Source organism: Acomys minous (assembly GCF_964271855.1).
Source record: "Acomys minous genome assembly, chromosome: 2".
Lineage (NCBI taxonomy): Eukaryota > Metazoa > Chordata > Mammalia > Rodentia > Muridae > Acomys > Acomys minous.
In genome coordinates, this window is record NC_140484.1 from 136,501,060 (window position 1) to 136,513,792 (window position 12,733).

The 12,733-nt window shown below is 37.6% G+C and overlaps 1 protein-coding gene across 1 annotated transcript; it reads right to left on the reverse strand.

Moving 5' to 3' along the window:
• Positions 1-7,909: 7,909 nt before the first annotated feature.
• LOC311581273 (olfactory receptor 52E8) lies at positions 7,910-8,851 on the reverse strand (the record flags this gene model as incomplete). Its single annotated transcript, XM_084753387.1, has 1 exon — positions 7,910-8,851. The coding sequence occupies one exon, from the start codon at positions 8,849-8,851 to the stop codon at positions 7,910-7,912; it is 942 nt and encodes a 313-aa protein (XP_084609513.1).
• Positions 8,852-12,733: the final 3,882 nt, after the last annotated feature.

The window sequence follows — 12,733 nt, forward strand, 5'->3', positions numbered from 1 at the left end:
CTTTTAAAATAATCCATATCTGCTATATCAAACTTGGTTCCCAAGTGGGAAATAGTGGATGATATTGCTATTGCTGTCATTGTTGTTACCCTTAAAATAATAGTTCTATAAAATGATTTGAAGTTTAAGACATTATATCATTTGTTACTCAAAAGGAAGACAAGAAACAGTATAGTTCCTGAATTAATGAAATCCCCTCACATTTGCCACAGAGAGGAATACCTCCAACCTTAACATGAAGCTGTTTATGGCATCTGGATGGTACAAGGGCTCTTCTCAAAGGATCTCCTGGATGTGTGTTACAGTACAAGTTCTTCAACCTTCACTAGTTTCTTGTGCTGCATTTCTCATCATAACCAGCACCACGAGATTTTTTTCCTAAGTTATTCCTGCATGCTTTGTATTACCTCTCATGTATCTGGCAATCGTGGTCTGTTTACATTCATCTGAGATATATTCCCTCCAATCCTACTCCCCAGGACCTTTATCATGAAGGCACATTATTAAATGTGAAGGTAAGTGGCTTTGTGATAATAATCTATAAAGGGTAGACCCTTGAATGGACTAAAGCAGCATTAATAATAGAACACAGAGCACCTTTCTGTGAGTCAAGGAAATCAGGATGTTGTATGATGTGCACAAGCTTGAGAGCATAGGAAGTCAAAGTCAAAAATTCATAAGAACAAGAGAGGATGGCTTTTTGAGAAGAAATAGAAAAATAAAATCTCTCTATATGAAAATGTGTTGAAGGGATCCAATCTAGGTATAAGGAACAGAAAAGAGGAATCAGTTGTATCCTCCTGTCAGTCCTGCAGGCGGCACTGTATAACTCAGTCCCAGAAAGGCCTTTATGACCTGGAAGCATTTGCTTCTACTATTCTCCCTGAGCTCTCTTATTCTTCTATTTCCATTACTACTTCCGGAGCATAGCTGCCATCCAAAATATATCTGTTGATAAAAGATGGAATATATTATTAATTCTTAATTAAAAGTCATTGTGTTGTAAGAATAAAAACGGAATCATTCAATATCTCTGGTATCTGAGGACAGAGAAACAAGAAAGTAAACAAATTCTCATAAGAGGGTTCATGGGTAGATGAAGAGATGAGACTTATCAGAAGCTTTCATGACAAGGAGGCCATTAGCAAGCACCATGTAACACAGAGATGTTGTTGAAATTATACTAGATAGAGTTTAGGAAGCAGCTGACCATAACAATTAACCAGAATTAAAAATTTAAAATTAATTGATGGACTACTTTATGTATAGCTTATCTTCATAAAAAGGCATGCGTGTTTTATGATTGTGTGAGCTGTATCAATGTGACACCATTGAAAAGGCTTCCTCAGTGGTGCATTTTCTAAAATCCGAGACAACTCACTCTTTACAATGTTGAGTTATTTTTAGCACTCATGACTATTTTCTCAACATTATGATATCAAAACCAACAGGATTGTGCAAAAAGAAAACAGATGATGCATGAGACTTGCCAAATCTACCATACTTGCTAAATAGTTCATGGGGTATCTGAGTAGGAGAGAAATAGACCCAGAAAAGAAATAGGAAAGGATTGCCACAAACAGCCTCCTTCAGCATGTCTCCTGCTGAGAACTTCTTCCTAGGAGATCTTCATTAAAACTTAAAATTAATGACAAAAACATGGAAACTGTGTGAAAATGTGTGCATAAAGACTGCACTAAATGGACTCAACACCTTGTAATTATAAGTTTATATTATATAGCATATTTAACATATATATACAACAATAATAATTTAAATTTTTCTGCAAATTGAGGAAGAATGGAAGGCCCCTGGAGGGCTAGAAAGAGGAGTAAGTGGAGAAAAATTATGTAAATACATCACATATATATATGAACTTCTAAAAAAATATTAAAATTAGATTTCAGCAATATGCATAATAAAAAACAAAGACAAAAATAACTTTGAGACATGTTTAATCAATTATTCTCCAATGTTGCTCCAGAGTTGCTCCTTCATGCAATAATGAGCAGACTTCGGTTGGAGCAGCCACCGAGCTCTCAGACTGATGGTGTCTAAGGGAAATCTGATATCTTGGTCTATCATCTCAAGTAAGATTTGCCCACCTAACCCATGCAAAATTGACCAGCAGAAGAGTAGCTATAAATATATCTTTGAGGGATAGACGTTGTATTGGTATACATACACTATTGGCTCAATAGTATAGATCTTGCCCAGTATGTATCCGTTCCTGGGTTCAGTCCCCAATACTTTAACAATAACAAAAGTACATTTTTCATTACTCGTTAAATGGAGAGTAGACTTTAGACCAGAGAAGGAGTTAATGTCATTATGGGATGAAAAAAAGCTATGATTAAAATAAAAACTCATATTTTTAGTTGTCGTGGGTTTTGTCTACTTGTTATAATTATTACTGTTGCTTTTTGTTTTTGAGCCATGGTCTCTCTGTATAACAGCCCTGGCCATCCTAGAACTCATTCTGTAGAACAGCCTGGCCTCAAACTCAGAGATTTGCATGTCTCTGCTTATTGAGTGCTGGGGTAAAGGTATAGTCTACCACTGCCAAGCTGCAAGTTATAATTAAATAATGAAATCACAGAATAATTTGGAAGAATGTAATTCAAGAGCCAATACACACATAAACATGAAGACACATAGACACAAATCAGAATGGAAAATCCAGTGTATGCTTTTCAGATGTTACGTACAAGTACTGGGGATTGGGCAGATTTGAATTACTTCTGTCCCTCCACATGAGTTACAAGGAGTTAAACAGGGGGGAAAAACGGTATGATTTGAAAATAATACCACTCTCAATGTTAAATGAAATATTCTCAAATCACCAGAAACATAATAAATTTCAGTAAAACTGGTCTAAAAGATAGAGTTAAGAAAGAAGAATAGTAACAAAAGGAAAGGGAGAGTAAAGAGAAAAGAAAGCAGAAAAGAGAAAGTCATAGAAAGAGAAATTCAACAATACTGCAGCAAATGCAACAGTACGCTTATCTAAGATTCTTTAAGACTTTCATTGTTCAAAGCATTTATTGTAAAAGAAATCAAGGAAAGAAAACACTAAACTGACCAGAATCTACTTAAATTCTACCAGCTAGAAATAAGAATATAAATATTTTATCATCTCCAAATTAGTATTTTAATTATATACAAATAACGAAGGGATTAAATCAGTAGATCTTTCTTCAAGCCTTATCAATTTTATAGCCAAACTCACACTGTAGCCAAGTTGGTACCAAACTCACCAACTTCAAACAGAAGTACTGTTGACAGAATCTGTGGTCATAATAACTGCTCAAAAGTTGTCAAACTGAGGTTCAGTTTTATACTGGAATTTAAGGTCTTTCTCCCTGACCAAGAGCAGTTGCTCCCCTGGGGTTTCTTGATATCAGATCACAAGGACAATGTGTAATTCTCACAGACTTCTAGGCATAAAAAGTATGCCTGAAAAGGATCTTTTGGGATTTCAACTCCCCAACTTGGATAACTGTATCATTTTTAACTTCTTAATTTCTAATTACTGTGTTGCTGTTTATCCCACAAGAATATCTGAGCTGATGTGATTATCTGTCTTGTTATCTAGGGTGGTTAAATTCTCTCATGCTTGAGCCATTTTTCAAGCAAACATTTTTTAATTCATGATGAAGTCAGGACTTTGGATTATCTGGGATCTGAAAAGCCATCCCATTTTATTCATGTGTGTGTGTGTGTGTGTGTGTGTGTGTGTGTGTGTGTGTGTATACATATAGGAAGGAGAGCGAGAACAAAAGGAGGGGATTTGGGCAGCTATGAGGGTATAGGCATGGTATCAGTCAGAACTGGCTAGATTATGCTGACTTACCAAACATTACTGCAGCTTTTAGCATGTTAAATTATATAATATGATCTCATTTACCTGTAAAATGTAAGACTGTTTACCTCATTAAGAAAAAGCAGAACAGTGTTTACCCGCAGCTGAAAATAAAGCAATGTGAAGATACTGATCAAAGGAAAAAAAACCCTTCCTTTATAGGACAAGTGTATATAGAAATCAATGAATATAAATTTTGATGGATATGCTCATCAACTTAACAACATACACATGTACCAAGTGATCACTCTGTATACCTTCACTGTGTGTAACATTGTTTACACACTAAACATTTTGAAAATAAAAATAATAAGGAAATTAATTAATTAAATGGAAGAGGACAGCAGCTAAATTCCATGTGGTATTTATAAATGTTGCTTTATTCTTCCCTTGACATGCCAATTATAGACCCTGCAGAATCTCTTTTGGCTTTTTCAAGTTATCGATTTTTTGCTTGTCTACTTTTATCAATATATATTGATTATCAATAATAATAGATTTCATATGATGCTCTTATTTATGTATATAACGAACTTGTACCATATTCCCCCTTCTACTGCCCTGTTTTTTTCCATTTCCACTCTCACTGATTCCCTTTTCAGATTTTACTCTTAGTATTTTCATGTCTTTATTCCTTTCTTTTCCATTTTCTTTTGTGGCCCACAGCATTTTATTAATGTTTGTCACAGGGTCCAGGGCGAGGGATAACTTGCAAGAGCCTGGACTCTTTACCAGTAGTAACATCTCTCCCTCTCCCAGTGACCATTAAATGATGGTTGATACCCAAGGAGGAGTCAGGTTTCCTAAGTCCCAGCTCTCTAGTCCCTACTAGCTAGCATTATCTGGCTGTATGTTCTCAGAGGAAGGTGGGGGAGTTCAGGCCACTTCCCCACGGCAGGGTGTTAATGAGCCCAGTCTTGTGCAGATCCTGCGTTCATGAACACAGCTACTATCACATCAAGAATGCATCTGCTGAGTAATTCAGTCCTGATTATAACAATGCATATTTTTAAAGCCTTTTCCATAAACTCATCTTTCTCCAAAGTAATTTTCAATCTTAATTTTTATTACTAAATTATCCTTCCTAAAACATTTGTGTAAGTTTAAGGTTTTTTCCTTCCTGGTGTTTATTTTTATTGTTTGAGAAATTTATACATACATGTAACATGTTTTCGTCAAATACATGTCCCATTACATCCAGTCCAATCCCTCTCCTATCCTCTCACCCATGTTTTCTCGTTTTTGATTGATGTATTCATATTACATCTCAATTGTTATCCCATCCCTTGTATCCTCCCATTCCTCCCTCCCTCCCACTTCCCCCTACTCCCTTCCCCTATGACTGTGACTGAGGGGGACCTCCTTCCCCTGTATATGCTCATAGGGTATCAAGTCTCTCCTTGGTAGCCTGCTATCCTTTCTCTGAGTGCCACCAGGTCTCCCCCTCCAGGGCTCAGAAATGGGGCACCAAAGTTTGTATGAAGGTCAGACCTCAGTCTCCACTCAATGGTGGAGAATGTCCTGTCCATCGGCTAGGTCTGGATAGGGGTTCGAACTTTACTGCCTATATTTTCCTTGGCTGGTGCCATAGTTTCAGCAGGACCCCAGGACCCAGATCCGCCTATCATAATGTTCTTCTTGTAGGTTTCCAGGACCCTCTGGATCCTTCTATTTCCCCATTCTCCCATGCTTCTCTCATCTAAAGTCCCAATAGGATGTCCTCCCCTCTGACCCGCTTTCCTGGTAAGTAAAGTCTTTCATGGGGCTAGTGTCTCAAGATAAGTGAGTATATACCATTTGTCGCTTTTTGCTTCTGGGTGAACTCACTCATTATGATAATTTCTAGTTCAATCCATTTGTCCACGAATTTAAGGAATTCCTTGTTTTTAATAGCTGAGTAGTATTCCATAGTGTAAATGTACCACAGTTTTTTTTTTTATCCATTCTTCTACTGAGGGGCACTTAGGCTGTTTCCATGTTCTGGCTATTATGAATAAGGCTGCTATGAACATGGTTGAGCATATGTCCCTGTTGTGTGGTAGAGCATTTTCTGGATATATTCCAAGGAGTGGAATAGCTGGGTCTTGAGGAAACCCTATTCCCATTTTTCTGAGAAAGTGCCAGGTAGATTTCCAAAGTGGCTGTGCTAGTTTGCATTCCCACCAGCAGTGAAGGAATGTTCCTCTCTCCCCACATCCTCGCCAACATGTGGTGTCACTTGAGTTTTTGATCTTAGCCATTCTGATGGGTGTAAGATGGAATCTCAGAGTTGTTTTGATTTGCATTTCTCTGATGACTAACGAGGCTGAGCATTTCTTTAAGTGTTTCTCAGCCATTTGATATTCCTCTGTTGAGAATTCTCTGTTTAGTTCTGAGCCCCATTTCTCAATTGCTCTCACCTGTTTTTGTTGCCTATTTCATGTTCCCTCTCTAAGACTCCTCTTAGTGCTGCTTACACGTGCATGGGTATAGGGTCATATACTGGAGCGTGGGTTGTATTTCAGGGACCACGTCCCTCATGGAAACTGTCCCCTCTCTCCTCTCGGAGCAATCATTTGCCAGTAGCTCCAGCATGGGGTGAGACTTCATGTGCTGTCCCTCTATCCATACTGAGACCTTCTAAATCTTCAAAATTAAGCATTTACACACACCACCGTTAAACTTACCATTTCTTATTTTCCTATGAAAGTTATTACCAAACACACTCTCTTCATAATTCTACTGTTCAAAAAATATCACATGTGGAGCATGAAAACTGTAAATATATGTGTGTGTGTGTGTGTGTGTGTGTGTGTGTGTGTGTGTGTGTGTAGAATCAGTGTACATGTAAATATTGTAATGTGTGTGATTATCATGGATCATATCATTTGTATCAAACATATCATAAATACTATTTGCTAAAAAAAACTAACTATATACTTATGAGTGTATATTCTATGCTATATCAAAGCCACACTGTCACCTTTTTCCATTACATTAACTTCTAATATCCTTTCTCTGCTTGCTTCTCTATATGCATGAGAAAATCTCATTAGCAGTTAAGTAGGATCCTAGTAAATACAATGAATGAGTGAATATTCTTACAAAATCTCTGAGTATATGGAATATTTATAGTAAGCTGATGTCATGTTTTATTGGGGTAAGTTGTTAATATCACTATCACCATTACCATCGTCCTAGAAGCCACTTAATCTCTCCATAACGGCTTTGCAATGACCAGGAATATTCTGCATTGTATTAAATTCTGAAAAATTCTGCGAAAAAGAAATGGTCACAATTTGGGAGAATTTAAAAATAAAAAAACCTGTAGCTCAGAGAGGCAGAGAAAGCACCCAGGTGAACTTCCTTCTAAGATCATATCCCAATGGAGAAGACCCAAAAGGCTCACAAGCTCAGCTGACAGCCCAGGAGAAAAAGGACAAAAAACCCAAGGCCAAAGGTTTGCTAGCTCAAGGTCCAAAAATCCAAAGTCCAAGTTGCTGATGAATTCAAGAGCTTGAGAGCTAAGAGCCAAAGAGCTAAAAACTAAAAGGCTAAAGCTAAAATCCCAAGAGTAAAGCCCAAGTGTTAAAACTCCAAAGACCACTTCTACTTCTACATGTTGTCTTAAGTACCCCTCAATGAAAAGTCTCTCCTAGTCTTTAATCCCTGTCATCTGGTTTCTTTCTCTACCTCTTGACCACAGGTTAACTTTATTTAATTTTATTTGTCCTAAATTAGTACTCCCTGCTAAGGATGATATTTTAATAGATCACTTAATTTCCTCAAACATCAATATATTTACTTCAAAAGATGAAAATGTCCTACAAAGAGGGCCATCTGCAAGAGCCAACAATATGAATGAAATGCCTACAAAAATAGATTTTCATAAGGATTTCAGTATTACCAGTACTACCTTGGAAAATAAGATGTTTGTTTCATACTTAAATGGCATTTTTGCTACAGTATTTTGTCTCTTTTTCAGTTTTCTATGGACTAGACAAAAAATAACTATTTTCAAGAGCATATGAGAAAAATTGTGGAGCAAGCTCTCCACATTGCTATTGGCTAGTGATCTTTCTGGAACAAAATCCTCAGCACTCGCTCCCGAATCTGCTTGGTCCTTACCCCATAGATCACAGGATTAAGGGCTGGAGGGACAACCACGTAGAGATTGGCCAAGAAAATGTGAATATATTGGGGCACATTATGTCCAAAGCGATGTGTCAAGAAAGAGAAAAATGCTGGAGTAAAAAAGGTTAAGATAACACCTATGTGAGAGCCACAGGTATTGAGAGCCTTGAGCCGGGCCTCCCGGGAGGGCAGGCAGAACACTGCATAGAGTATCCTGACATAGGAGAGAATAATAAGAACCACATCCAGCAACAACAGAGCAATGTTGCTGAGACCAAACATGATGTTGACCTTAATGCTGGCACAAGCTAGCCGGGCAATGCCCATGTGCTCACAGTAGGTATGAGGGATGATGTGGTGTCCACAGTAGGGCAGCCTCAGGAGGAGAAACACCAGTGGAACAACCATGTATAGGCTCCTCAGAACAGCAATACCTGCGATGACACCAATGACTTTGTTGGTGAGAATGACAGTATATTGAAGAGGCTTGCAAATGGCAATGTAGCGGTCAAAGCCCATGGCCAACAATATAATGCTTTCCATGACGGTGAAGAAGTGGATGAAGAACATCTGAGAAACGCAGCCTCCAAATGATATTTCCCTGAGATGGAGCCAGAAGATGCCCAGCATTTTGGGGATGGTGGCTGTAGTCAGACCCAGGTCAATGCAATCCAACATGGCTAAGAAGTAGTACATCGGCTCATGAAGACTGTGTTCAGTTTGGATCACAAATAAAACAGTAGCATTCCCCAGGACTGCAATGAGATAGAGAAAACAAAAGGGAAATCCAATCCAGATGTGTGCATCTTCTAGCCCTGGGATGCCCAGCAGGAGGAATGAAGAAGGATGGACTTGTGTGTCATTAGACAGGGACATTCTCTCTCATAGATAGATGCTACAATTAATGCAGATAAGTCTTAATATGTAATTGTTTGTCTACTTAGCCTTGTAGCTTCATTTCTGATCAAATATAAAAATAACCTTTTAATCTTATGTTCATATTTGTAGAAAGAGTAAAACACAGTCTGTTTTTCATGTGTAAGTCTCCTAAATTTCATATGACATCGGCTGTAGAGCCACCACTGCTGCACTGAGCCCATGTAATAACAAAGACTGATACAAAGAGGAGGGAGAAGAAGAAATGCAAACTGCAGCGTGCCCAGATTTGCATGGAGAAAATGAAGTTCCAGAGTTGGTATACAAGGTAGCGTTAATATGCTTCTGCTCAATAGGTATAAGAATTGCTCAGGCATTTGTTATCTTGACATTTCCTTATTTGGGAAACTAAAACCCCAAAATGAGATGTGTACAGGGTTGTCTGTGTGTGGTGTTATGTATGAAGGTGGCCTAGTTCTGAAAGCAGGATAAACGACTTTCCTTCCTTCGTGCATTTGCATGAAAAGGTTGTGTCATGGTCTCTATATTTTCATAAATGAAGAGATGAGGCTGTAAGTGTTTCAATTTATATTATAGGAGAAATCATTCATGTCCAATATAACTCTATTACAAAATCTTACCAGGTTTAGAAAGTAAATGAAGATAATGCGGGGGAAAAATAGAACTTGACAAAGATAATTTTTGCTCTCTCTCTCTATCTCTCTTGTAGCTATGATAAAGACATGAATTAAAAGATTGTCTTAATATAGAAAAGGCTTTCATTTGGTTATTTTGAATAAATAAATGCATCTAGTAAAGAAACTGTCCAGATATGGACCAACTATTGAAAGAGAGAGCTACATAATTTCTCAATATATTTCAACCTTATGTACATAAAAAAAGAGAGGTATCAAGATATTTCTGTTTAGTTCTTTCCCTGATTCTATCTCAGGGCAATGTTAAATGTATATTGTTTTTAGACTAAATTCTGAACAAGTAATAAATTAAACTTAGGGAAACAAGCATGAGGCTCATTGCTGCACACTCATTTACAAAAACCATTGAACTAATAATGTGGAAGTAATTGACCATGTTATGTATAGTTGTACACAAAGAATATATTGATTTTTAACAAGACTTGACCCTTGAAAATTTGAAGTTGTCTACCAGATACGTTTACGAATATAACCTGCCTTTGGGGTGTGGTTGATGTGGGTAGAGTGAGGGATGAGAGAAAGCAATGGAATTGGCAAAAAACATATTGTATGAAAAATTTCCAAATAAAATACAAAATAGAATTCTATCTTTGGATTTATAAAAATTTTAAGCACACCAATGTCTCTTATTCTAAACATATGAATACACATATGCATTCATAGAGGTTCCCATTTAAAGTCTATGAGACATAGCAGAAATGAAAAGTAATTTACAATTTGAGAAAGTGTGTCCATGTGTATGTGCATGTGAGTATGTTGGGGGGGCGGTCATGTGTGTCTTCTAGGATGCTGACACTGAGGAAAAGAAAACTAACATTTTTAACTTTTGGTACATGAAAGCTATCTGATATAAAGTTATAGTTCTATTTTTCATTTGCTGCAAGCATGCACAGTAGTAAAGTTGTGCAAACATTTTCACAAGTCAATCCATCATGTGTTCACAGGGATTCTACAAGTGCAGGTGTCAATCAGGCAATCTGAAGACAAATTTCAGTAAAACTGACCATACACTCCCTTCAGACACCATTTTGTGTCAAGAAAGAAATAAAACTCCAAATAGAGTATCTTTAACTTGTACTGAAAATATTATGAAGGATGTATGCACTTAACACTGTGAAGAACAGAAGGAGTTAAGACAAAGTCTGAAATGGAGACTGGAATTTTGGGGATGGGAATGAGTGCCTATGGGTGCACACTAATGTACACAAATGTGTGTGTATATGTGAGGGTGGGCATGAATGTATGTACATATGTAAGCCTCAGATCTTTTTTCCTCAGGTGCCATCTATTATTTTTTATTTTATCTTAAATTTATTTTTATTTTAACACAAATTCTCATATTGACCTAGAGATCACCTAGTTAGCTCAGCTGGTTGGTGAACAGACCCCAGGGCTCCACCTGTCTCTGCCTCCCCAGCCCTAGTGTTGTAGCTGTGTGCCAAAAATGCCCAGCTATTTATGTTGGCTATGGAAGATCAAATTCAGTTCCACATGCTTAGCAGGCAAGCTCTTTGCCAACTGACCTATCTATTCTGAAGTATTCCCCTCATCAAAAAAAAAAAAAAAAAGCATCCCAGGTAAAGAAGAAAAGGCATTTGGTTGTAGATAAAGAGTCAGATCAAAGCAGGGAAAATGGAAGCACACTGACTAATCAATATGGGAAAAAAGAATCTGTGGTCATTTCAGTGGCCTTAGTAAGACTCAGCAGCCTGGTGAGTCTTAACTGACTGGTGTCCAGGTCTGTGACAGTGGTTCTGTAGAGCAGAAACAGAGCAACGCTGAGGCTACAAACCATAGGAAGAACCTATGCCGTGGACCTTTCAAGAAGACATCATGTTCCCACACATCCTCGTGTCCACTCAGAAGCACAGAAAAAATAACCATATGGACTTTCTTTTCCATACCTAGTTCTGCAACCCTATGACCAACTGTCTATCATAGAGTTTTTTTTCTGGGCCCTGTTTCATAAATATCGACTGTAAAAGACCATGCTTCATGATTCACTTATACATAAATTCACTAATTCAAATACATAGTTTGGGAACCCCCTTGATGCATCTTGAAAACAGAGTTCATGTGTCTTTTCTTGCAGTTCTGACACGTGTAAGCAGACATATTGGTGCAAAGCCATCTTCATATTTTTCCTTAGTTTTACATGTGAGAATTTGAATGGTCATACCAAAAAGTGTATAAAGGGAACCTCCTTGGAGGATGCATGAGCATGTATATTTTTCTGCACCTGGAGCTTACACATTCACCATGCCTCCATCTCTTCATCCTATCTGGGCAGAAGCCCTTTCTCTGTCCCCCTTAATATTTTTCCTTTGTCTAAATACAATATGACTTACCTTGGTTTCTAAATCTCTCCGAAATATCAGTGAGAATAACCCTGGGGCACACTGCTTGCTTGCTGAGCAGAATGAATTTATATTTTGTCCATGGGCCTTATTCCCCTAATAACGCAACCACAGTGTCATGGGAACCCTGATAGAGTGCAGTGTGGCCTCTGGAGAATTTTTCCTCTCAGTCACTTTTTGTATACACAAGATGCAGGGGCGAGGGCCCATGAGTGCTCTTTTGTTTCTTCCTAATTACCTATGCCTTTATTTGCACTGCTAGGACATATTTGACTTAAGATTTACAAATTAAGCTTTTATACACCTGTCTACTTCTGGAATACTTGCTGTTATTCTCCTGTTTTTCCTCAATTGATCCTCTTTTCACATAAATCCTTTCACTCCTTCTGTGGTTTGTTTTGGTTATAGATAGATTAACCAGTTTTCCAACATTGCATTTCTGTGATAGAACCTGGTTTGTTTCAATGTATCTCACTGGTGACAGACACACCAAACACCCTGGACTTTGAAGAAGTGGGTTTTTTTTTCTGCGAAAATTGCAGTGATGCATCAACAGCTGTGTCAAAAGATTGCCTTTACGTAAGCACAGCTGTAAAAAGAAACCTTGGCAGTGATTTAAATAGCCATTTAAAGTAATTGGGAAAAAAAACAAAATAAGCACAACTAAAATAAAAGGTAAGTGTCAGCAAAGAAACATAGAAATTAGGGAATTATAATACAAACATATGATCTGCAATATAGCAAATTAAGAAGAGGCTCTGAAAAGTACAAAAATTGAACTCTTGGGAAGAGAACTACTTAAAAGACAA